The sequence below is a fragment of the Salvelinus alpinus genome, chromosome 17, assembly GCF_045679555.1.
Source record: "Salvelinus alpinus chromosome 17, SLU_Salpinus.1, whole genome shotgun sequence".
NCBI lineage: Eukaryota > Metazoa > Chordata > Actinopteri > Salmoniformes > Salmonidae > Salvelinus > Salvelinus alpinus.
The window spans coordinates 12,111,388-12,137,863 of NC_092102.1; the positions used below are offsets into that span (position 1 = coordinate 12,111,388).

Genomic DNA, 26,476 nt, shown 5'->3' on the forward strand with positions numbered 1-26,476 from the left:
GAGTCTCTGTGAGTCAGTGTGTACTGTTGACAGAATATTAGCCTACCTCTCTTGGACATGTATCAGCATGACACTTTTTCCCTAGGTCACGTAGGTCTGTGGTGGTTGTGTCTAAGGTCATGTTGAACAAATTAAATACGTTTCTTGAATTGTTTTTTCTGCTTCCCTACTAGAACGGTTAAAGTGGATGTCTATGACTGGGACAGAGATGGAAGGTACTTTTTTGTGCTCTTTTTGATGAACACATGAATGTCTGTAAGGCTTTGTGAATATGTGTCAAACCTTCAGCTATTCTTCCCTTCAGCCATGATTTCATCGGTGAGTTCACCACAAGTTACAGAGATTTCTCGCGTGGACAAAACCAGTTTAATGTCTATGAGGTGAGCCACAAATGTTTGTGTATTTTTAGAAGCATATACACTGAGTATACCAAACATTAGGAACACCTTCCTAATATTGAGTTGCACCCCCCTTTTGCACCTTAAAGCAGCCTCAATTCGTCGGGGCATGGACTCTAGAAGGTGTCGAAAGCGTTCCACAGGGATGCTGGCCCATGTTGACTCCAATGCTTCCCAAAGTTGTGTCAAGTTGGATGGATGTCCTTTGGTTGGTAGACCATTCTTGATACAAACAGGAAACTGTTGAGAGTACCCCGTTCAAAGGCACTTAATTATTTTGTCACGCTCTGAATGGCACACATACACAATTGTCTCAAAGATTAAAAATCCTTCTTTAACCTCTCCTCAACTTCATCTACACTGATTGAAGTGGATTTAACAAGTGACATAAATAAGGGATCATAGTTTCACCTGGATTCACCTGGTCAGTCTATGTCATGTTTTGTATACTCAGTGTACATACACTACCGTTTAAAAGTTTGAGGTCACTTAGAAATGTCTTTGTTTTTGAAGGAAAATTACTTTTTTTGTCCATTAAAATAACATAACATTTATCAGAAATACAGTGTAGGCATTGTTAATGTTGTAAATTACTATTGTAGCTGGAAACGGCAGATTGTTTATGGAATATCTGCATAGGCGCACAGAGGCCCATTATCAGCAACCATCACTCCTGTGTTCCAATTTCATGTTTTCAATTTTCATTACTATTATCAGGCATATCCTTTCAGTTGTCAAGTTTGTTGTACCTTGAATAGATATGTACATCCACATTATGCACAATATTTACCACAAGCATCTTCAGTTCATATTGCTTTAATAATTTACTGTAATCGTTTTCTTATCCATTCGTTTATTTTCCACAAACCAGGTTCTAAATCCAAAAAAGAAGGGCAAGAAAAGGAAATACATCAACTCTGGCACGGTACGTACCTTCCTCATATCTGCCTGTCAGCTTCACCGTTGTATTGATTTATAGGGGTAATTATTGTTATCATACTATCCTTCTCCCCATCCCCCCACCCTCACTACGATCACCAGGTAACACTGCTGTCCTTCAAAGTGGAGTCAGAGTATACGTTTGTGGATTTCATCCGAGGCGGGTGAGTTGAATTTTAATTAGCCCAGTGTTAATTCGGCCCATCGCTATGTGGATTAACAGCTTGAGAAGCCCCCAGACTAAAGGTCTTGGACATGGACTTATTTGCATCACATTCACACTGCTCCATCTAACCAGTTTGTCAATTTGGCCCATAGGACCAGGGCCAGAGTAATAGAACTACTCAATAAACTATTGATCAAAGTCCTGGTTGAAGAGGTTTGGTCCTCTCAGACGCCAGAATTCTAATTTGGATCAAGTTGATCTATTTTATGTCCTTCCCACCAGGACACAACTCAACTTCACAGTAGCCATCGACTTCACTGCTTCTAATGGTAAGTCTGGAGCTTAGGGCTGTCGTAGGCCATATCAAAAATATATTTATGCACATATTATATAACACAGTGGAATAGGTCACGACAGGAATCAGCAGTGAGTGGACATTAATGAATCTTCATTTCAGTTGTGTCTCTATGTGTGTTTGTCTGTGCTCTCTGACAGGTAATCCGTCTCAGCCCACTTCCCTCCACTACATGAACCCGTACCAGATGAACGCCTACGCCATGGCACTCAAAGCTGTGGGGGAGATCATCCAGGACTACGACAGTGACAAGCTTTTCCCAGCCTATGGCTTCGGAGCCAAGCTGCCCCCCGACGGAAAGATCTCCCACGCCTTCCCTCTGGTTAGACACACACACACACACACACACACAAGCACTGCTACTAGACACACTCTGATAGATCCAAATCCAGAAGTGCATACACATATTTTGTATCAGATTGGAGTAAGAAACCTCAAGCTATATTTCAGATTCTTTCTCATGGTGTGCTTCTCTATTTTGTGCCCATTTGTACCTTTAATACAACTATAGTAGTAGGTGTATGTGTGTTAGTATCTTTAGGTGTGAATATGTGGGCTGATCTGTGTTTCATGTGGGGAAGAGGCAGAGAAGGGAGGCAAAAAAAGGAGAGCGGGAGCAAATGCGGTTAGAGACCACTGTCCCAGGGCCCTATTAACTCAAAATCAGCTCCTGCGTTTCAAGGATAAGAGCAGCATTTCAAAGCGTTGGGGCTGATTGTACAGCCAATCATGCTCTTGATTGGCCTAAGAGCCAAAGCAGGACTATTATATAGGTCCTGGATGGTAGGAGCTTGGCCCCAGTGATGTACTGGGCCGTACGCACTACCCTCTGTAGCGCCTTACGGTCAGATGCCGAGCAGTTGCCATACCAGGCGGTGATGCAACCGGTCAGGATGCTCTCGATGGTGCAGCTGTAAAACTTTTTGAGGATCTGGGGACCCATGCCAAATCTTTTCAGTCTCTTGAAGGGGAAAAGGTGTTGTCGTGCCCTTTTCGCGACTGTCTTGGTGTGTTTGGACCATGATAGTTCGTTGGTGATGTGGACACCAGGGGTGTCAAACTCATTCCATGCAGGGCCAAGTGTCTGCAGGTTTTAGTTTTTTAAGACACAGTACTAGGGTGGAGCGAAAACCTGCAGACACTCGGCCCTCCGTGCAATGAGTTTTACATGTGTGCTCTACATGCTTGTTTTGTCACATAAACTGACATTAGGCGAACTTTTTGCAACCAGGGAATGGCAGAGTGATTTCTGCATATTGCACCTTTAAGACCAACCAAAAGCTGGTTTTAGCGGTAACGTGGTTCATTATAGCATGAATTTTGACAGCGGAAACACAGCCTATCCAGCCGTGACGGACACTGCCATGCAATGCACATGGAACAAGAGTAATGAGCTTTTGGTGCCTGTATACTTAGTATTTAGAAACATTTTTAAAAAACTATAGTTTTTTTCCCATTTCGTTTTATTTGATTAAAAACCAAAGATAGCCACCCCTAATCTCCAATTAAGACTTTTTTTGTTCAACCCAATGCAATAAAGGGTTTGGCTCGTGAAACCACTTAGAAATACATCTAAATCATCAAAGCTTGATTAAAAGATGAGTTTGAGAGAAGCAAAACAGTGAGCTGACATTCTATTTGTATCTCTGTATTGTAGGCAGGCCTACATATTTTAAGCCTTGCAGCTCCTGTTTTGGGAAACCCCCTCCATGATGTTGTCTACATGTGTCCATGCTCATCATGAAATCGAGAGTTGAGAACCTCAATGAATACCGGTGAACTTCGTATTTATAAGTTATTTTACTGTAACAATTGCTTGTTTTCCATTTCTTATTTTCAAAACCCAAGCCCTAGGCGTACTATAATGAAGGCTGGTTCAACAGCAATGCGTTGTAGATGTGTCGAGGCCTGACCCCTCACTGGCCCATCACTGGCCAATCAGAACATGCTCCATTGCTAAATATGTGGTTGTGTATTTACGGTATTTTATGTTTGTTAGCTACGGGGAGAGAGCCTCCATAGCAGCCATTTTTTGTTTGCCATAGCAACCTGCCAATCGAACTTACAACCTCCACTTCATTTCTGGCCTAACAATGGTGCCAATATCCTCAAAATCACATCTTCACCGGCATTATCACTTAAATGTTCACTTAATAACCTGTTTGGGATAGGGGGCAGCATTTTCACGTTCGGATGAAAAGCGTGCCCAGAGTAAACTTCATGCTACTCAGGCCCAGAAGCTAATATATGCATATTATTAGTAGATTTGGATAGAAAACACTCTGAAGTTTCTAAAACTGGTTGAATGATGTCTGTTAGTATAACAGGACTCATATGGCAGGCGAAAACCTGAGAAAGATCCAACCAGGAAGTGGGAAATCTGAGGTTTGAAGTTTTTCAACTCATTGCCTTTCTAATATACAGTGTCTATGGGGTCATATTGCACTTCCTAAGGCTTCCACTAGATGTCAACAGTCTTTAGAACCTTGTTTGAGGCTTCTACTGTGAAGGAGGGGGGAATGAGAGCTGTTTCAACCAGGTGTCTGGCAGAATGCCATGAGCTGGTCATGCGGATGGCCGTGAGAGCGACCTGCGTTCCATTGCATTTCTAAAGACAAAGGAATTATCTGGTTGAAACATTATTGAAGATTTATGTTAAAAACATACTAAACATTGATTCTATACATCGTTTGACATGTTTCTACGAACTGTTATATAACTTTTTGGACTTTTCTTCTGAACTTTCGCCTGGACTTGCCCGCGCCTCGTGAGTTTGTATTGTGAACTGAACGCGCTAACAAAAAGGAGGTATTTGGACATAATTTATGGACTTTATCGAACAAAACAAACATTTATTGTGGAACTGGGATTCCTGGGAGTGCATTCTGATGAAGATCATCAAAGGTAAGTGAATATTTATAATGCTATTTCTGACTTCTGTTGACTCCACATCATGGCGGGTACCTGTATGGCTTGTTTTTGTGTCGGAGCGCCGTACTCAGATTATAGCATGGTGTGCTTTTTCCGTAAAGTTTTTGGGAAATCTGACACAGCGGTTGCATTAAGGAGAAGTATATCTTTAATTCTGTGCATAATAGTTGTATCTTTTATCAAAGTTTATGATGAGTATTTCTGTAAATTGATGTGGCTCTCTGAAAATTCGCCGGATGTTTTCGAGGCACAACATTACTGACCATAACGCGCCAATGTAAACTGAGATTTTTGGATATAAATATGAACTTTATCGAACAAAACATAAATGTATTGTGTAACATGAAGTACTATGAGTGCCATCTGATGAAGATCATCAAAGCTTAGTGATTAATTTTATCTCTATTTCTGCTTTTTGTGACTCCTCTCTTTGGCTGGAAAATGGCTGTATGTGTTTTTGTGACTAGGCTCTGACCTAACATAATCATATTGTGTGCTTTCACTGTAAAGCCTTTTGGAAATCGGCCACGATGGATAGATTAACAAGAAGTTAAGCTTTAATTTGGTGTATTGCACTTGTGAATGTTTGAAAGTTACATATTTAAAAAATAATAATAATAATTTGCGCTCTGCCTTTTCAGCGGGATGTTGTCGAGGGGTTCCGCTAGCCATAAGAATATGCAAACTTAAAAAAAAAAAGTTATGCTATAACTTTGTGAGCAGTTTTGAGTAGGGCCTTCAGCTTCAATGCTTGTGAAGCAGGCCTACAGATATACAGTGCATTCTGAACTTATTCGGACCCCGTTACTTTTAACACTCTTTGTTACGTTACAGCCTTATTCTAAAATTGATTAACAAGTTTTTTCCCCTCATCAATCTACACACTATACCCCATAATAACAAAGCAAAACCATTTAAAAAAAATGTTTGCTAAATTATATTAAAATAAAAAAAAGTATTCAGACTAATCAGTACTTTGTTTAAACATCTTTGGCAGCGATTACAGCCTCTAATCTTCTTGGGTATGACGCTACAAGCTTGGCACACCTGTATTTGGGGAGTTTCTCCCATTCCTATCTGCAGATCCTCTCAAGCTCTGTCAGGTTGGATGGGGAGTGTCAAAAAGCTATTTTCAGGTCTCTCCAGAGATGTTCGATCGGGTTCAAGTCCAGGCTCTGGCTGGGCCACTCAAGGACATTCAGAGACTTGTCCCGAAGCCACTCCTGCGTTGTCTTGGCTGTGTGCTTAGGGTTGTTGTCCTGTTGGAAGATGAACCTTCGGCCCAGTCTGAGGTCCTGAGCGCTCTGGAGCATGTTTTCATCAAGGATCTCTCTGTGCTCCATTCCTCTTTCCCTCTCCTGACTAGTCTCCCAGTCCCTGCAGCTGAAAAACATCCCCACAGAATGATGCTGCCACCACCATGCTTCACTGTAGGAATGGTGCCAGGTTTCCTACAGACGTGATACTTGGCATTCAGGCAAACTCCAAGCGGGCTGTCATGTGCCTTTTGCTGAGGAGTGGCTTCCGTCTGGCCACTCTACAATAAAGGCTTGATTGGTGGAGTGCTGCAGGGATGGTTGTCCAACTGGAAGGTTCTCCCATCTCCACAGAGGAACTCTGGAGCTCTGTCAGCTCACCTCCCTGGCCAAGGCCCTTCTCCCCCGATTGCTCAGTTTGGCCAGGCAGCCAGCTCTAGGAAGAGTCTTGGTGGTTCCAAACGTCTTCCATTTAAGAATGATACCCTTCCTCAGATCTGTGCCTCGACACTATCCTGTCTCGGAGCTCTACAGACAATGCCTTCCACCTCTGGGCTTTGTTTTTGCTCTAACATGCACTGTCAACTGTGGGACCTTATATAGACAGGTCTGTGTCTTTCCAAATCATGTCCAATCAATTTAATTTACTTCAAGTTGTAGAAACATATCAAGGATGATCAATGGAAACAGGATGCACCTGAGCTCAATTTCGAGTCTCATAGCGAAGGATCTGAATTTATAAATTTGCAAAATATTCTTAAAATCTGGTTTTCGCTTTGTCATCATGAGGCATTGTGTGTAGATTGATGAGGAAAAAATATACACTACCGTTCAAAAGTTTGGGGTCACTTAGAAATGTCCTTGTTTTCCATGAAAAAATACATGAAATGAGTTGCAAAATGAATAGGAAATATAGTCAAGACATTGATAAATAATAAATAATGAATTATAAATAATGATTTTTATTGAAATAACAGTTGTGTCCTTCAAACTTTGCTTTCGTCAAAGAATACTCAATTTGCAGCAATTACAGCCTTGCAGACCGTTGGCATTCTAGTTGTCAATTTGTTGAGGTAATCTGAAGAGATTTCACCCCATGCTTCCTGAAGCACCTCCCACAGGTTGGATTGGCTTGATGTGCACTTCTTACGTACCATACGGTCAAGCTGCTCCCACAACAGCTCAATAGGGTTGAGATCCAATGACTGTGCTGGCCACTCCATTATAGACAGAATACCAGCTGACTGCTTCTTCCCTAAATAGTTATTGCATAGTTTGGAGCTGTGCTTTAGGTCATTGTCCTGTTGTAGAAGGAAATTGGCTCCAATTAAGCGCCGTCCACAGTGTATGGCATGGCTTTGCAAAATGGAGTGAAATGGAGTGATTTCTCGTATAAAATAGCCTTCATTTCTCAGAACAAGAATAGACTGATGAGTTTCAGAAGAAAGTTCTTTGTTTCTGGACATTTTGAGCCTGTAATCGAACCCACAAATGCTGATGCTCCAGATACTCAACTAGTCTAAAGAAGGCCGTTTTATTGCTTCTTTAATCAGGACAACCGTTTTCAGCTGTGCTAAAATAATTGCAAAAGGGTTTTCTAATAATCAATTATAATTCATTATTACAATTACAAACTTGGATTAGCTAACACAATGTGCCATTGGGACACAGGAGTAATGAGGGACACAGGAGCCTATGTAGATATTCCATAAAAAATTGTCAGTTTCCAGCTACAATAGTCATTTGCAACTTTAACAATGACCACATTGTATTTCTGATCAATTTGATGTTATTTCAATGGACACATTTTTTTGCTTTTCTTTCAATAACAAGGAATATTTCTAATTGACCCCAAACTTTTGAACAGTAGTGTATATTTAATACATTTTAGAATAAGGCTGTAACTTAACAAAATGTGTAAAAAGTCAAGTGGTCTGAATACTTTCCCGAATGCATTGTATTAGAGCAGGATTTTGTGTAATGCTGCACATTACTGGTTGGTGTGGACAAGGCCAGTCGGCAGGGAGGCTTGTTATCGGTTAACCTTGCTTCGGTGAACCTTCTGAGAGCTAGAGAAGCCTGTGACTCACCCAGCACTTGAATATCAAACACACAGCTGTGTACCTTCAAGTGTGTACCTTCAATAACCAAGCTATTGACTACTCGGAATGAAGGCATTCTTCTTTCTCTTTGTTTATTTGTTATTCATCAAAAGATGGGTTTCTGGAGTAAGAATGTGTGTCTTATCCTGCTTAGTGATAAGCTCTCCCAATCAGCAAGACTCGGAGAGAGAGATACGGAGAGAGAGACAGAGAGAGACGGAGAGATGGAGAGAGAGACGGAGAGAGAGAGAGGGAGAGAGAAAGAACACCTTTCACTCCCCCCTGCTGTGTTTCTGTAGTTGTCACAGTGATGATGCAGCCTGTTTGATTTGAGACTTTTGAATCCAACCCTCAATCAGGAAGGGAGGGGGAGAGAGAAGGGGATCATCTGCTTGAGGATGTGGAGCGCTGCTTCTGGGAATCTCTCCCCCATGAGGAGGAGATGTGCTGATGATGAGAAAAGTAAACAAGCACGCAAATCAACTGGCAGACACATACAAGTCATTTTCCGTTGTTTGGCTTCATATACTTTCCCTCCACTTAAACATTTGCCTAAAATAAATGATTTATCTCAGATCATTCAGATTCAGAAGAAAATGACATTGTGACGATAGATAATCAATCAGAGAAAGCATGCCTTGCTTTAAAGTTGCTGTTCATCAAACCAAAAAGCTGATTTGCTTCCTGACACATTTTCCAAAAGTGAACATCTCAAGGTCACCCCTGAGGGTGTCTGCTGTCTGTCTGTCCGTATGATGGCAGAGTGTTCTCTCGTGACTCCATCACATCTCAAACACCAGCAGTAGACGTGTCCACTCATTGTCTCAGTGCAGCTGTGACAGCGGGTGTGGCGCAGTGGCCGAGTCTCATCACCGTGGTCACAGCTGGCCACACGCACTCAGAAGCCGTCTTATCTCTCAGGCATGCGGGGGCCTCCCAGCGTCCTCACTTCCTTCTGAGGAGCCTCCCCCAATCACAGGTTCCGCTCTACTGGCTGCTGTTGTCAAGCCAACAGAGCTCTCCGTCTATCTGACCTGCAGCATTACTTCCCAAACAACTACAAAAAAACATCAAACGCATGAGCACTGTGAACACTGGGCTGGTTGGTTCTCCAGTGGCTGTTGAATATTGAAGTCCCATATTAATTATAAAAAGATCGTTATTTATTATTTACAATTTATTTTCGTTTTATTGTTTTTACGCTGCACATTTAGCTCTTACTTTTCCTGGGCCTTGTTGTAGAAAGGAGTGGATGTGTAAAGGTAGGTTGATTGTTGAGGTTTTGATCACCAGTGAAACAATTTACCATAAAGTTATTGATAACTGAATGTCTTTAAGTACATTAAGGCTGACAACTGTTTCATGGTGACATCTCCTCCTGTCCCATGCAGAGTGGTGACAATGAAAACCCAAACTGTGTGGGGATAGAGGGAGTGCTGGAGGCGTACTTCCAGGGCCTCAGAACGGTCCAACTCTACGGACCCACCAACTTCTCTCCAGTCATCAACCAGGTGGCACGGTAAGGAGACCACAATGGACTAGACCTCTGGAAACCTCTGACACACTACATACTCATAATATGATCTCGGTAGACAATACAGGAATGGACTTGATTTGAATGCAAGGTGCAACACTACTATCTAATGGGCGGCAGGTAGCCAAGCCGGCTTTAAACTTACTCTTGAAAGTTGTAATAGCAGAATGCACAAGGTGCAATTTAGAAATTGGGTAGTGCATCATTAATTCCTTTTGCCATGTTAGTCATTGCATACCTTAGAGAGCTATTTATAACTTGTTAGAAATGTCCAGATTAACTAGCCCATGTCAGCTAACCTTTTTTATTTTGTTTTTTAGCCCTTAGATATTGTTGTATTTTTTTGTCACTCAAATATCACATGAATACACATTAGACATGGAAAACTGCTAAATGTTATTTGCAACCCATGACAAAATATGTAGAATTGCAGGAAATAAGCTTTAAACATGCAAAATACTCTCCACCAACAAGAGGCGTGTGAACAGTTTGTGTCAGGAACATTGCTTGTGCCCATAGAAATAGGCGCGGTGCGCGCAAAAACATTTGGGAACCCCTGTACTAGATTAGAACGTACACATACACACAGCCCCTTGAGATGCAAGGCTATACTATGTACTTGAAGCTGTTATCTCTGCCAGGCTCTTTCTCCCCTAGGCAGCGATCCTCTCCCTCTTACGAGCAGATGGCTGGCGTACGTATTATTCATTCTAAATATTCCCTGTACAGGCAGGCTTCATACCTTACATAGAGCACACGCTCCTGTTGCATAGATAATGTGCTACATTGTCTTGGACCAGAGTGTCTGGAGGAGGGTTGATACGGTATGGGTCTATTGGGGCTCATTGTAGGAGCGCCAACAGCACCATGTGGAGAATGTGTGTGGAGATTGTGTGTGGAGAATGTGTCTTTCGGACAACTAATGTTCCTCTGTCGCTTCTGCTCTGAGTAGTATGCATGTTTATACGTGTGCTGAGAGCATTTGTCTTCTCCAGAGTGTTATTTAGAAGTTTTTGGTGCTACTCAAATCATGGAGGCTGTAATTTCAGGTGAGCTCTGGCTAAGAATACATAATTTGAAAAACGGTTTTAGCATTCAGGCTACTTACCATGTGATTGCAAAGGGAGGAGGACAGTGCAACAGGGCATTGCAAGGCCATTCTATCAACTGTGTAAAGTGACCAGAATAATAACCAGTCACCCCTATAAGCACAAGAAGTTGAAAATACAGTACCAGTCAAAAGTTTGGACACACCTACAGTACTCATTCAAGGGTTTTTCTACATTGTAGAATAATAGTGAAGATATCAAAACTATGAAATAACACAATAGTAACCAAAAAAGTGTTAAACAAATCAAAATATATTTTATATTTCAGATTCTTCAAAGCAGCCACCCTTTGCCTTGATGACAGCATTGCACAATCTTGGCATTCTCTCAACCAGCTTCATGAGGTAGTCACCTGGAATGCATTTCAATTAACTGGTGTACCTTGTTAATTTGTGGAATTTCTTTCATTCTTAATGCGTTTGAACCAATCAGTTGTGTTGTGACAAGGTAGGGGTGGAATACAGAAGATAGACCTATTTGGTAAAAGACCAAGTCCATATTATGGCAAGAACAGCTCAAATAAGCAAAGAGAAATGACAGTCCATCATTACTTTAAGACATGATGGTCAGTCAATCCGGAACATTTCAAGAACTTTGAAAGTTTCTTCTAGTGCAGTCGCAAAAACCATCAAGCGCTATGATGAAACTGTCTCTCATGAGGACCGCCACAGGAAAGGAGGACCCAGAGGTGTCTCTGCTGCAGAGTTCATTAGAGTTACCAGCCTCAGAAATTGCAAGCCAAATAAATGCTTCACAGAGTTCAAGTAACAGACACATCTCAACATCAACTGTTCAGAGGAGACTGCGTGAATCAGGCCTTTGTGGTCGAATTGCTACAAAGAAACCACTACTAAAGGACACCATTAAGAAGAAGAGACTTGCTTGGGCCAAGAAACACAAGCAATGGACTCATCAGACCAGTGGATATCTGTCCTTTGGTCTGATGAGTCCAAATTTGAGATTTAACCAGTCAGTGATTTAACCAGCATGGCTACCACAGCATTCTACAGCGATACGCCATCCCATCTGGTTTGCGCTTAATGGGGACTATCATTTGTTTTTCAACAGGACAATGAACCAACACACCTCCAGGCTGTGTAAGGGCTATTTGACCAAGAAGGGGGGTGATGGAGTGCTGCATCAGATGACCTGGCCTCCACAATCACCGACCTCAACCCAATTGAGATGGTTTGGGATGTGTTGGACCGCAGAGTGAAGGAAAAGCAGCCAACAAGTGCTCAGCATATGTGGGAACTCCTTCAAGACCATTGGACAAGCATTCCAGGTGAAGCCGGTTGAGATAATGCCAAGAGTGTGCAAAACTGTGGCTACTTTGATGAATCTCCAATATAAAATATATTATGATTTGTTTTTTAGTTACTACATAATTCCATATGTGTTATTTCATAGTGTTGATGTCTTCACTATTATTCTACAATGTAGAAAATAGTAAAAATAAAGGAAAACCCTTGAATGAGTATATGTGTCCAATCTTTTGACTGCTACTGTATGTATTTTGGGTTGAAAAGATGTTGAAAAGACGTCTTTCAACCAATTTTGATCTTTGAGATGTGTACTAGCCCCTGTGTCATCCCACTACCCTTACAGCTCACTGTTACCTGTCTAACATCCCGTAGGTCTTTATACGTCTCTGACACCCTGGCTTTTAGATATATTAGAGCGCAGGTAATCCCTCGGTCAGGGGGGGGATAGTGGTCATAGTTCTGGTCTCACTCAGACAGGGATCGATGCTACACTCAGCCAGGTGGAACATCTTATTTACCTTTATTAGGGATGTAATCTCGGAGCCTAAACCGGGTGAAGGATACTCCAGGGAGAACATCGCCGACTCAGACAAACAACTGTGAGACGTGTCTTGGATCTTGTCTAACATAATAACACATCGGGCCTGAAATGTATCGACTGTCTCTTGTTGTTCATTTTATTCCTCACAGCGCCTGTGGCTCACTTGGTGAAATTGGAATGAAGAGGATTTGGAAAAAATGTCATTTTTCTCTTTTGTTTTTGTTCGCTCCTCTCGTTCTGAGATGAGAGGTGCCAACTGGGTAATGCCAGAGGTCAAAGTGTCATGGCTCACTGGATAACGGTCCTTAATTACAGTATCTCTCTAGTGAGAGGCTGTAAACATTTGCTATCACATATAAACTCACTCACTCTCAATCTCACTCAGGAACACACTCCTAACACTGCTTGTTAATGCTCTTGTGTGTGTGTGTGTATGTGTGTGTGTGCGCATGCGTGCGTGCGTGCTTGCATGTGCTCCCTCAGGTCTGCACAGGATGTGACAGATGGCTCTCAGTACTTTGTGTTGTTGATGATCACAGACGGAGTTATCTCTGACATGGTGCAGACCAAGGAGGCTGTGGTCAACGTGAGTGGAGTACACAGTACAGTTCCTCCTTCAGCAGGGCCATCTTATCTGCAGACAGTGCACTATCGGGGCTGTCTGCAAACCAAGCATAGCCTACTACTGTTTGTCTGTAATTACTCTTTCTTTCCCTACAGGCAGCTGCTCTCCCCATGTCCATCATCATCGTAGGGGTTGGACCTGCAAAGTTTGACGGTGAGTGTGGCGCCCCTGAAGGTAGAATAGAGAAGCACAGTCGCTCCTGCACAGCTGTTATTATATTTTTAAGGGGCATTTCTCCTTTGAGTGTTCCTTTAGAAAGTCAGTGTTGCAGAGTGTCAAGTATCCAGCCCCTCTTCAGATCAATGACTCCTTAAGGGGGAGGGAGGGAGGGAGGGAGGGAGGGAGGGAGGGAGGGAGGGAGGGAGGGAGGGAGGGAGGGAGGGAGGGAGGGAGGGTAGTCTCTGTTTCAGCCCAGTGAGGTGTAACTCTGGGCATCATCTGCGCTCGATTCTGCTGAATTTTCCCCTTGGTTAGGCAATCGAACGCTGTGAAGTCAGTCAGGCATTACAGAGGTCATGAGTTCAGACCGCTTGATGGCACTTCAGGAGAGAAACTCTTCAGAAGTAGCGATGTCTGAAAATGTGTGTTGATATGTGTGCTTCAAGGCTTGTTGTCTGGTTTATTTTCCTTTTGCTGCACTCCTGTGTGTGTGTGTGTGTATCTGTGCATTCGTGTGGATGTGTCTATCTAAGAGTTTGTGCACTGTAGTGTGGCAGGGTTTGTGTGCAGTTATGAATACTTGTTTATGTCTGGGTTGAGTTGTCTGAGTATCAGACACAATGAGATGAGTCCTCAATGAGATTTTCTATAAACCAGCTGAATTCTGTCAGCCTTTTAGAATGACCTTTCTTTTCAAAAGCACTTACAGCATAAATGGGTCCACAGTGCTAGTAGCACATAACATTTTCCTTCTAGTATCTGTAGATGTTTTGACTTCAACTGTTCCCCAGAGTGCTAGTTCTGAAAAGCTTATCATATGTTGTGTTTCTGTCTAGCCATGGAGGAGCTGGATGGAGATGAGGTCAGAGTGTCCTCCAGAGGGCGCTTTGCTGAAAGAGACATTGTGCAGGTAGGCTGTGGCCAGACAACAAGTGAGTATCTCAATTGCATATCATTGATTCCTCGCATCCTCTCTCCTCACCTCCTTCTCAAAAGCCATTGGATGGATGAAAAGGTCAGCAGTCTGACCTTCTCATCCAAGGGGGTTTGAGAAGCAGCAGAGGAATCAAGGAAATGCAACTGAGGTTCTCCAAATTAGACTAAAGCAACAAATTCAAGTTTATGTTCAGTGTATTTGATGCTCATGATCAGTAGTAGGACCAAGAAGTTTATTCTCCCAGACATTCAATACTTTCAGTACCCTACTACAGTAGTGTGTCCCTGTTGTCATCCATCCCCCAACTCCCATACAGTTTGTTCCTTTCCGGGACTACATGGACCAGTCAGGGAACCAGGTCCTGAGCATGGCCCGGCTGGCCAAAGACGTGCTGGCTGAGATCCCCGAGCAGCTTCTGGGCTTCATGAAGACCAGAGGCATCGAGCCCCGGCCTGCTCTCTCCTCATCAGAGCTTCCCAAGCTCCACAGGCATATCTGACACCTATCACTGTAGTGGGACAGCACCTCTCAACACCCTAACTGGGTCTACACACATTTGTTGTGCACATACACATACACTTGACATCTCTCTCATCTCTCCAAACCATATGCCATCTCATTGCAAGTCGATGGCCCCTCCCTAGCACATACTGTAGCTAAACACAGTACAGTACATACACACATAGAATGAGTCTATGTATACATTGTGTATTTGAACACATAGGGGTGAGTAGATATAGCACCCAATGCAATACCCACAAGCACAGTGACTTCTGAAGAGAAGGAATAAATATAACTTACTATGCCATGATGTGACACAATACAAAGTTCACATGCAGAAGGGGGAGTTACAGACTGTGAAAGTTACTGATGTAGAATATACATATCTAAGAAACTGAGAAACAAAAAGACTATTAGATTTTCACTTTCAGCTTCTGGAGTGTGTATATATATATACAGTATATGCAAAGCAGCTTAGCCATCAACTGAAGATAAAACACATAAACAACTTGACATATTGCTTTCAGCCCATACCTCCAAACCCACACCCTCTTACATGAGGTTACTCTTTTTATACACATAAATCTGCTTGAATTACGGTATCCTATCCACTGGAATGACAGGAATAAATGCTCTCATGTAACAAACAATATGTTTTATTTATGTTGACTTTCTACTTCATGCAGATGTTGGATCTTAATTTGATCACTCTTTTGTCGCAGAAATTTTCCTGCATATCAGGACATTCAAATGAGCCTTGTGATTTAGATATGTTCACTGAAAACCCACAGTTGTCTTTTTTTGCCACGTGGGGGTAGTCAAATCAGTCTGACAATAGCCAGCTATCAAAATCATCATCCCTCACTCACTCAAAAGCTAAAAGCACCAGACAGAATATGAATAAATGTCCTACTGCTACTGTAGGCCTATAAGTCCTATTACCGCAAAATTCAAATGTATCCATACACATCAACAACCATCATCTTATATAGCTTAATAACACAACATAGATATTGGTCTCCACTATGACACAAGTGTATCCGAAATGTGTCCGTACTTTAAGCTACACCTAAACTATAGCTTCCTGTAGCCTATCAAAAGTAATTGCACACACAGGCCTATAATATCAGATGTAAAGACAAGATGAAATTGAGAATAGTGAGGTAGCCTACGGAACGGAGCGCAATGGTGCTTGAAAGAGACCAACTGATTTTAAAACCAAAAAGACACAAAAAACACAGCCCATGATTTTTCTTTATCTATAGTATATATATGACTCACCACCTGGATTTGGATCCTATGTAGCAGAAGTTGAATTTCAGTTTTTTACGTTGGATAAAAATAGAGACTCAGAGCTACAAAATGGAATATCATACACTGCATTTGAGGAACACTGGGAAAGTAATTCTGCTTTGAAAGTTGATAAATGTGTAAACTCACTCTTGAGAAAATGGCATTTTAGTGTTTTGTGAGAGAGCTCTTCTTTGTCTACACCCATTCAGCATCATTCACACCCTCTTAACCTTTAGCTCCACCCATCTCCTTGAGTTCAGAGCGCACAATTGATGCCCTGGCCAATGATTTGTTTACCTCTGGATAACATGAAAACAGACAAACCAGCTCTGATGGCAACAATTTTATTAGGCTTTTTTGCAGATGTTTACTGGCACCAGCCATATTCAACAGGTGTTGTACACTTTAGCTTAAGACATGTAGCTAGCTACCTAGGTAAACAATTAACCTAGCTAGGTAAACAACATGTAAGATCACACACATCACGTCACGTCACCTAACATCAGCTAGGGAGCCAGCCAGCTAACGCTAGCTAACAGTACACTTTAGCTTGAAATGAAACCACTTTCTGTCAGAATTAGAAACGTGTAATATCTGAAAATGTAGCTAGCGGGACTATCTTACCCGTAAACATCATCATGCATGATGGACACGTCTCCCTCTCACGGATCCATGCCACAAATGCCCTTAGTTTGAAGATGTAATCCAGGAAACAGGTGTTTTCTCATCTCTTTAGCTATCATACTCTAATTCCACTGGTTTCAAAACTCGATCCTCCAGAAAGTGGAAAGCAAAAAGCCACGTTCGACAGGATTACCAACACAGACTGACCAGCTCAAATAGACAAAGCCTTCTATATGGCAGACCAATCCGAACTCATCTCTCGGCATGTCCAGCCCACTCATTATCTCAGCCAATCATGGCTAGTGGGAAGGTTGCTATCTTTTTATATGGCTTAACCAACAAGGCTTGTAATTTAACCATTTTATTTGTATTTACAGATGGCATACAAGTTTGTTATTAAGGCACATGAAAGTTCACATGTTCAAGAAGGCATTTCTGCCAAAAACGCATTTTGGTTTAATAAAAATGTTTTACGTTCAAACAGCTCTCCTGTGAAGTTGTGACTTGCGACATACGCTTAGTTTCCTGAATCGCGTCACATATTATCGAAAAAGAGGGTTACGAATCAACTGTCAAAATTATGTTCAATTGTAGCCTGGGGTGGTCTAGCGGTCAGGGCTATGCACATATAGTTCGATTCTGGCCCACTCCCTTCTAGCAAATAACAAACATTAAAACAGGTTAATATGCCCCACCAACATTAAACAACTATACAGAGTGCCCTTAAAGTGTTGAAATAAGTAAATAAAATCAATGATGAGAGAATAGTCAAATTAACTGTTAACTGACATGGTGGTGTAGAAGGAAGACCTGAAAGCCATGAACCAAGAGGTTGTGAGTTCAAATCCCAGGTGTTTGATAATAATTACTGTATAAATGAACATGCACAATATAATCAGGTATGTCCAATACAGTGCCTTCAGAAAGTATTCACACCCCTTGGCTTTTTCCACATTTGTTGTGTTACAAAGTGGGATTTAATTGTCATTTTCTGTCAATGAACTACATAAAATACTATAATGTCAAAGTGGAAAAAAATATATAACACTATATCTTGATTTAATACATCTTTGAATCACCTTTGTCAGTGATTACAGCTGTAAGTCTTTTGGGGGTAAATCTCTAAGAGCTTTCCACACCTGGATTGTGCAACATTTGCCCATTTATTCTTTTCAAAATTCTTCAAGCTCTGTCAAGTTGGTTGTTGATCATTGCTAGACAACCATTTTCAGTTCTTGCCATACATTTTCAGGCAAGTAAAAACTGTAACTCGGCCACTCAGGAACATTCACTGTCTTTTTGGTAAGCAACTCCAGTGTGGATTTGGCCTTGAGTTTTAGGTTATTGTCCTACTGAAAGGTAAATTCATCTCCCAGTGTCTGGTGGAAAGCAGACTGAACCAGGTTTTCCTGTAGGATTTAGCCTGTGCTTAGCTCCATTACGTAAAAAAAAATATATATCATGAAAAACTCCCCAGGCCTTAACGATTCAAATCATACCCATAACACGATGCAGCCACCACTATGCTTGAAAGTATGGAGAGTGGTACTCAGTAATGTGTTGTATTGGATTTGCCCCAAATTGCTTTGCCACACTTTTTGCAGTATTACTTTAGTGCCTTGTTGCAAACAGGATGCATGTTTTGGAATATTTGTATTCTGTACAGGCTTCCTTCTTTTCAATTGGGTTAGTATTGTGGAGTAACTACAATGTTGTTGACCCATCCTCCGTTTTTTCTATCACAGTCATTAAACTTTTTGACTGTTTTAAAGTCACCATTGGCCTCATGGTGAAATCCCTGAGTGATTTCTTTCCTCTCTGGCAACTGTGTTAGGAAGGACGCCTGTATCTTTGCAGTGACTGGGTGTATTGATACACCATCCAAAGTGTAATTAATAACTTCTCCATGATCAAAGGGATATTCAATGTCTGCTTTTTATTTTTATTCATCTAGCAATAAGTGCCCTTTGCGAGGCATTGGAAAACCTCCCTGGTCTTTGTGTTTGAAATTCACTGCTCGACCGAGAGGCCTTACAATAATCTGTATCTGTGGGGTACCGACATGAGGTAGCCATTAAAAAAATCTTGTTAAACACATAGAGAGTCCATGCAACTTATTATATTTTTACTCCTGAGCTGATTTAGGCTTCCCATAACAAAGGGGTTGAATACTTATTGATTCAAGGCATTTCAGCTTTACATTTTTTATTAATTTGTAAACATTCCGAAAAACATAATTCCACTTTAACATTATGGGGTATTGTGTGTAGGCCAGTGACAAAACATCTCAATATAATACATTTTAAATTCAGGCTGTAACACAACAAGATGTGGAAAATTCAAGGTGTGTGAATACTTTCTGAAGGCATTGTATGCAAGCTAACCTTGCCAACAGACAAAAAGAGCTGTGGATCAGTGGTTCACCAATCAGGGCCTTTGATGGGCTTGGGACCATCAGGCGACGTGCTGACAACAGATACACAGAAATGTTCTTGCAACGTTCCCATGAAATGTGTCTGGGAACATAAATACCTTATATTCTGAGAACATGGCAACCATGTTCTGTGTATGTTTGGTGGGACGTTGATAGAATATTCTTCTACCCCACAGAAAACTGGACACATGAATGTTCTTGCAACCTTCCCATGAAACACGTCTAGAACATTCATATCCTAAGTTCTGAGAACATGTTAACCACGTTCCAAGTTCTATTTGACATTAAGGGAATGGTCTCTTGGAAACGCTCCTTGCACATCACAGGAACATTCCTATGAAAACTTTAGTTAATGACCTAATGAGACACTTAAGGGAACATTCTCTAAAGTTGTGGGAGCGTTTGTTGTTAGCTGGGTCAATCCCCTGAATGACTTGATTTTAGATACACATTTCAAAAATGGACAGTCCATGGATATTTTATCCCGATCTTGATAAGAAATGACCATACCAGACGTTTTTATTTTAAAGACAGTTGTATTTAATGGATAACATAAATAGAAAACAGCTAAAATAATAATTGGCTAAACCAACATTAGTTTTTATTCAAACAAAGTGTCTGGTAAATTGCCACAGTAAATTTGCTGTGGTAAACGAGGAAATATGTTATCAGACTATTTGTTTTACTTCTTGAAAACATTGAAAGAAATGCAATAAACTTGTGGGCCTAATGTAGGATATAGACTATCTAAATTAATTCACAAATCTACGATGGCAGTCCCACTCCATTTGTAATTTTGTAGCTTTTATTGAAGAGATGAACAGGGTCTGAAAAGGGGAAGATATTAGAAGGCATATCCGTGAAAGTAGGGGTGATGACGGTGCTGCAGCTTCCCCTGATAAAAAATAAATAAAACAAATCAATATTATTTATATTATTATATATATTATAATTTTTACAAATAAAATAGCAAAATCACCAAATTAATGAACTAGGCCTTTATTATTACTCCTGTATGAGCTGAGAAAAATACTCACCAGCAGAGAGGGAAAAAAAATCTCCCTAATGGAAAATAAATCTACCCCCCTACAAAGATGTACATTTATTATAATTCACATAAGAATTCACACCAGATGCACGGTTACCTGCACATAGTCTACATAGGCTGCTTGAACCAGAGCCCAGTGGAACTGCAGTCTAAGGTACACTGCATGACCAAAAGTATGTGGACACCTGCTCGTCGAACATCTCATTCCAAAATCATGGCCATTAATATAGAGTTGGTCCCCCCTTTGCTGCTATAACAGCCTCCACTCTTCCGGGAAGGCTTTCCACTAGATGTTTGAGCATTGCTGCGGGGACTTGCTTCCATTCAGCCCCAAGAGCATTAGTGAGGTTGGGCACTGATGTTGGGTGATTAAGCTTGGCTCACAGTCGGCATTCCAATTCATCCCAAAAGTGTTCGGTGGAGTTGAGGTCAGGTCTCTGTGCAGGCCAGTCAAGTTCTTCCACACCTATCTCGACAAACCATTTCTGTATGGACCTCGCTTTGTGCATGGGGGCATTGTCATGCTGAAACAGGAAAGGGCCTTCCCCAAACTGACACAAAGTTGGAAGCACAGAACCATCTAGAATGGCATTGTATGCTGTAGCGTTAAGATTTCCCTTCACTGGAACTAAGGGGCCTAGCTAGAAGTATAAAAAAACAGCCCCAGACCATTATTCCTCCTCCACCAAACTTTACAGTTGGCACTATGCATTCGGTCAGGTAGCGTTCTCCTGGCATCTGCCAAACCCAGATTCGTTCGTCGGACTGCCAGATGGTGAAGCGTGACTCATCACTCCAGAGAATGTGTTTCCACTGCTCCTGAGCCAAATAGCGACGAGCTTTACACCACTCCAGCCGATGCTTGGCATTGCGTATGGTGATCTTAGGCTTGTATGCGACTGCTCGGCCATGGAAACACATTTCATGACGCTGCCGACAAACATTTATTGAGCTGACGTTGCTTCCAGAGGCAGTTCGGAACTCAGGAGTGAGTGTTGCAACCGAGGACAGAAGCACTATTTTTTACACGCTATGCGCTTCAGCACTCAGCGGTCCCATTCTGTGAGCTTGTGTGGCCTACCACTTTGTGGCTGAGCCGTTGTTGCTCCTTAACATTTCCACTTCACAATAACAGTTGACCCGGGCAACTCTAACAGGAGGCCATTCTACTGACAGTGCGGTACTACATTGTATACAAACACAGCTTCCAGCTGCCCCCTGGTGGCAATTCAAAATATTTCTTCAACTATTCAAATCATCCCGTTTTAAGGATTATTTTCCTCCTAGGATGAAATGGGTCAAATTAAGATCAGACATCTGTATGCTTTGACTTTTATTTGCTTTGCTGAAACTAAATGCCCCAAAAAAGAGTCATATTATACAAACCACGTTCAAAAACACGAGCTCAGACAGTTGACTGTCAGTGGGGAGGTGAACGAAGAGGTTATCCTTGACAAACTTGACATTCAGTGTTTTGTTGTTTGTTTTGTTGTTGATTGATCTGGTGCAGGAGCAGGTCCTGTGTTGTGAACCAGGAGAGTGTCGGCAGGGCAGGTATGGGGCCCAGGTCACATGTTCATTAGTGCCAGTCACTCTCATCCCGCTCTATATCATACCATCCTGCCCAGCATGGGCTGAGGCTGGACGCACATTACTCCCTGCTGAAACACAAATGCCAGTCTCAGTGCCCCCCTGCAGAGATAGAGGGAGACAGAGGGTGGAGGGGAGGGAGGTTGAGGAGTGGGACAGTAGGGGTCCTGTGTTTTTTTTTGTGTGGTTGTCAGAAAAGAAAGGAGAAAGAGAGAGGGAGATGAGATTTATTGGATTTGTTGCTAATTGTGTTACTATAATTAAGTGGAGAACTCAGGCTAGAACTAGGAATTAGAACCCTGTTGCTACCTGAAGCTCCAGGCTTAGTTCTGATCATAGAAATATAATCCTATTCTATTTCTATGGTTCTGATTTGATTTCTATGGTTTTGATTCTGACTCATGTTCTATCAGAGCTGACATCACAGCATTATAATGTCAATAATCCCCTGGTTGTGACATCGTTAAAAAGTGGCTTGAAAAACATCGCAGGATACTGGAATCCCCATATGCCAAATGACAGCTCTCAAAATGTTCATTAAAATGAATACAGCAAAGCACTTTTTACACCAGTATGTGTTGACCACAACAATTGACGTTGCCAATTTTGAGTTAACACTCTAGATCCTACTATTAATTGTATTTGCACAGTATCAGATGGAATGGAAACCGAATGAATCACTAAGATGCAGCAATAATTCAATAATTAATTCAACTGACTCCTTTGTAGAGTGGCTCAGAGCTACCACCTAGTGGTCACTGATAGTTTAAGGCACTTCTGAGAGAGTCTATCATATTAATTTGTTAGGTGCTTATACTTGTCCTATTGTGTACTTGTGAATAGGAAAGGTATCTTTTTGCATATTCCAACTCCCCCTGAAATACCCGCAGAGAGTGGAGTCACAGTATAAGGATATTACAGATCAACATGATTCCCTGGTAGATATGTGTTCAGTTGATATGCCTGCTGTACTGTGAGGTGAGGTTGACTCTGGCCCAAACTATACTGGTTAAGATGGGGACTGGTGTGTGGCCTTACAATCCCTCACTTTGCAAAGCCATGTCTGTCAGTGTGGCTAGGGATGTATTTGTCTGCCACAGTTAGTTGTGCGTCTCTGTAGGCCCCGTTGGTTAGACCTTGTCTTGTACAGTGACAAGAGTTAGCATGCTGGGACTTATATTATACAATCCTTGTTTTTTGGTGTTTGATTATAATGTTTTGTTAATTATGATTCGTCGCTGTCCACTAAAGCTATGTCGAAAACTATATATCTCCATCAGCGTAATATGCATTTAACTTGTGTTACTTAACGTTTTCCTTTTGAGCAACATATTTCCCCTCAAACCGAGAATGCTAAATGTTTTGTACCATGGGATTTAGTTAGTGTTTAGAGCAACATATGTGAATAGATAAATTCATGTAAATGTTATCTCAATGAAGATGTATAATGCAACTGATGTGATTTGAATGTCCATCCATTGTAATATGAACATCAACTGAAGAGCTTGTTACAGTAATATGCTAGAATTTGGAGGTTTACTTTTTCTATGAGGTTGTCCTCTTATTTTGATGTGTCATGATTGCAAACGATACATATAGTATTCAGTTGTTGTTCCTGTCAAAGAGGTTATGCATTTGTCAATGTCCGGTTCTGTTATTATCAAATGTACAGTATTTCAACCAAGGACAGCTAACTAATTTGAATAACTTTAGTTTGCCATATTGGATATTCATCATTTTGATTGTATTTTAGCAGTTATTACATGTTTATAGGCTACAGAAGGTGGGAGAAAACTCCAAACGTATTTGTATAGATTGTGCAGTGAGTGTTAACTATCGGGTGATTTTAAATGAGGAGAGAGCCCTTAGTAATGCAAAATGCAAAATGAATGCTTATAAAAGGAATCTTTTTTTCACATATTATGTCTATGAATTGACGGTTTGGTTCTTGTGTTGAGATTCACACTGTCAGCCAATGTCTTGAAACCCATTCCAGTGGTTTTTGGCTTCACATACCATTTAAGCTGTGATTCAATCCGATCGCGGGTTATAGGCATTGCGGTTTTAAAAGGCGTTCACAAAGATCCCATTCACAGTAAACGCTGCATACGTCGGCTCAATGGAGAACTGCCTTTCAAATCTGCGATGCCTATCACCCTCGATTGACTTCAATCGCAGCCTAACTCAGCTTTATGTGAACGCATCAGGTTACATTAAAGCTCTTCAAACAAAGTCCCAGAGTGTGTGGGTTTATTTGTGTTCAGTATTTCTAAAGACCTGTACTTTCAGTTTACAGGACCTTTCATGGTGTCTTCCTTAGCTTCTACATACTAGATCTAGGGATCTTGGTGCCATCTTGTGGTAGTGGAAATGCACTGGCAAAGTATCAACTCTCCACAATAAAGTAGAATATGCACATATATAGCACATTTGTTTTAACATACAGAACACTTTTTAAAAATGTCTGAACATCAGGTCCTGAAGATCCATTAAGGTCCATGATGTAGCAGGAGGGGATAGTGGGTCTACATGAAGAAGTAGAGCTTGTAAATAGATCCATAGATAATAGTGTGCAAAGCTGTCATCAAGGCAAAGGGTGGCTACTTTGAAGAATATAAAATATAATATATAATTTGATTTGTTTTGTTAAACACTTTTTTGGTTACTACATGATTCCATATGTGTTATTTCATAGTTTTGATGTCTTCACTATTATTCTACAATGTAGAAAATAGTAGAAATAAAGAAAAACCCTGGAATGAGGTGTGTCCAAACTTTTGACTGGTACTGTATACACCTATATCCGGTAAGGCTTGTCATGTATGACACTTTGTAAGCTGTGTGACCAACATTTTGTTTATTGTCTGTGAGTGTATTGTGGGGGTGCGCAACTTTCACTGGGGACTGGGGGGTCATGCCCCCCCCCACACACACATTCTGAAATTGCATTTATGTTCCCCTCAGTTTTGTCAATGCAATGTGATACCAAATGTGGCTTTAGGTGTTCTTTAGGACCATGCGGACACCTCCGAGCGGTCGGGTAGGCTGTTTGGAGTGTTCAGCCAGCTGGATTTAGAACCGCAGTCGCCACAGAGCAGGCTGACAGGCTGACAGGCAAGCAGAGCAGAAACTGGCTACTCTATAGTTGACTGATGTAGCTGGCATGGTAACTTCTGTTTAACTTAACATTAAAAAACTAAACTAGTCTTTATTCGCAGTGCTGAGCTAGTATTGTAACTTACATGTAAAGTTAGCTAATGTTTCATCCCCTCTCGACTGCGGTGAATGAATAAGCTATGCTAGCTAGTAGCTACCATAGCTGGGTCAGTTCCAGCCTCTAGTTATCTGTCAGATAACTGCCCATGCTTCTCCGCCCATGCATAGACTATAACCTACTCTATTTAATTGACACCACACGCACACCTGATCTCGCAGGTATGGCTACTGAACTGGAAGCAGCGGGAATGATGACAGTGACAATTGCTACATTTTGCAGTCTCACTTAAACATATTTATAATAATGATCTCTTATCTAGCTTGATGACTGTCTGCATTTTTTCTTACTTTTTGTTCTAAATGGAGAGGTCATATTGGATTGTGTAAAAATTCAGGAAATTAGCTTTAAATGCCCAAAATCACTTCCCCCAGAGCCCCTGCCAGGTTACGTCCTCCCCCCACTTCTAAAACCAAAGTGGCGCCCCTGGTATTGTGTATGTATTGTTGTGTGTTTCACTCACAGGTCTCTTGATGTCAGCCTGAGCTCTCTCCAGGGCTTTACGTAGGCGCTCCTCTTGCTGCATCTTCTGCACACGGCCCTTCTCCTGCCTTAGCCTGCAAATACGAACACATGGAGAGCCGTACCAGCCACAGTCCTATAGCTAACTCCACTCTGACGACTTAATTAGAAAAACTATAGTACTGTATGCCAACCACTGTCAATTATACAGTTACAGCATAGTGGGTCAATTACTGTAGTACACACATGCAAATATACCCTGATATTTTAGCTAAACAATAATATATGCCATTTAGCAGACGCTTTTATCCAAAGTGAGTTAGTCATGCGTGCATACATTTTACGTATGGGTGGTCCCGGGAATCTAAACTACTGTTTTGGCAATGCAAACACCATGCTTTATCATCTAAGCTACAGAGGACCACTGACTGACTTTTCTGTTGACCCACCTGAGTTTCTTCTCCTTCTTCTTGACCCTCTTGGCCATGGGCTAGCGGCCCCTGGGAACCAGCTCCACGTTCTCCAGCGGGCCTCGATGTTGGTCATCATCTGCAGCGTAGTCAGGTTGGCCTCACTCTTCCCATTACAGCTCCTGTATCCCTCCACCACCTTCCTGCCCAGGGCCTCCAATATCCCATCCTGCCCATAGGGTTAATGGGCGTCCGTCAGTACAAGAGCCATGTGAGGCTGAGTGAGTTCAATTTTCACTGCCTCACACTCCCACTGTACCTCATTGTCCTAGATTAGGACTCTATGATGACTTTGGTCCCTGTAGTGTTCACTTTGTGTACTGTATGCGTGTGTACATACTGTATGAATGTAAGCAGTTGTGTGTGCTGTCTGTCTGTGAACAGTTCACATTTCCCAGCCCTGTCCTTCTCTCTCTGGATGGCATGGGTAATGATGTCAATCTGTTGGGTCAGCTGCTCGGTC

At 41.7% G+C, this 26,476-nt stretch overlaps 1 protein-coding gene across 1 annotated transcript in view; it reads left to right on the forward strand.

Moving 5' to 3' along the window:
- LOC139542130 (copine-9-like) overlaps positions 1-24,039 on the forward strand; it is a 104,963-nt gene extending 80,924 nt beyond the window's left edge. Inside the window, exons 10-20 of the mRNA XM_071347199.1 lie at positions 174-215; positions 305-380; positions 1,270-1,323; positions 1,440-1,501; positions 1,786-1,832; positions 1,999-2,180; positions 9,539-9,666; positions 13,080-13,182; positions 13,317-13,374; positions 14,217-14,290; positions 14,634-24,039. Coding sequence (XP_071203300.1) covers positions 174-215; positions 305-380; positions 1,270-1,323; positions 1,440-1,501; positions 1,786-1,832; positions 1,999-2,180; positions 9,539-9,666; positions 13,080-13,182; positions 13,317-13,374; positions 14,217-14,290; positions 14,634-14,816 — 1,009 coding nt within the window. The 3' untranslated portion in view covers positions 14,817-24,039. The remainder of the gene's footprint in view (positions 1-173; positions 216-304; positions 381-1,269; positions 1,324-1,439; positions 1,502-1,785; positions 1,833-1,998; positions 2,181-9,538; positions 9,667-13,079; positions 13,183-13,316; positions 13,375-14,216; positions 14,291-14,633) is intronic.
- The last annotated feature ends 2,437 nt before the right edge of the window (positions 24,040-26,476 follow it).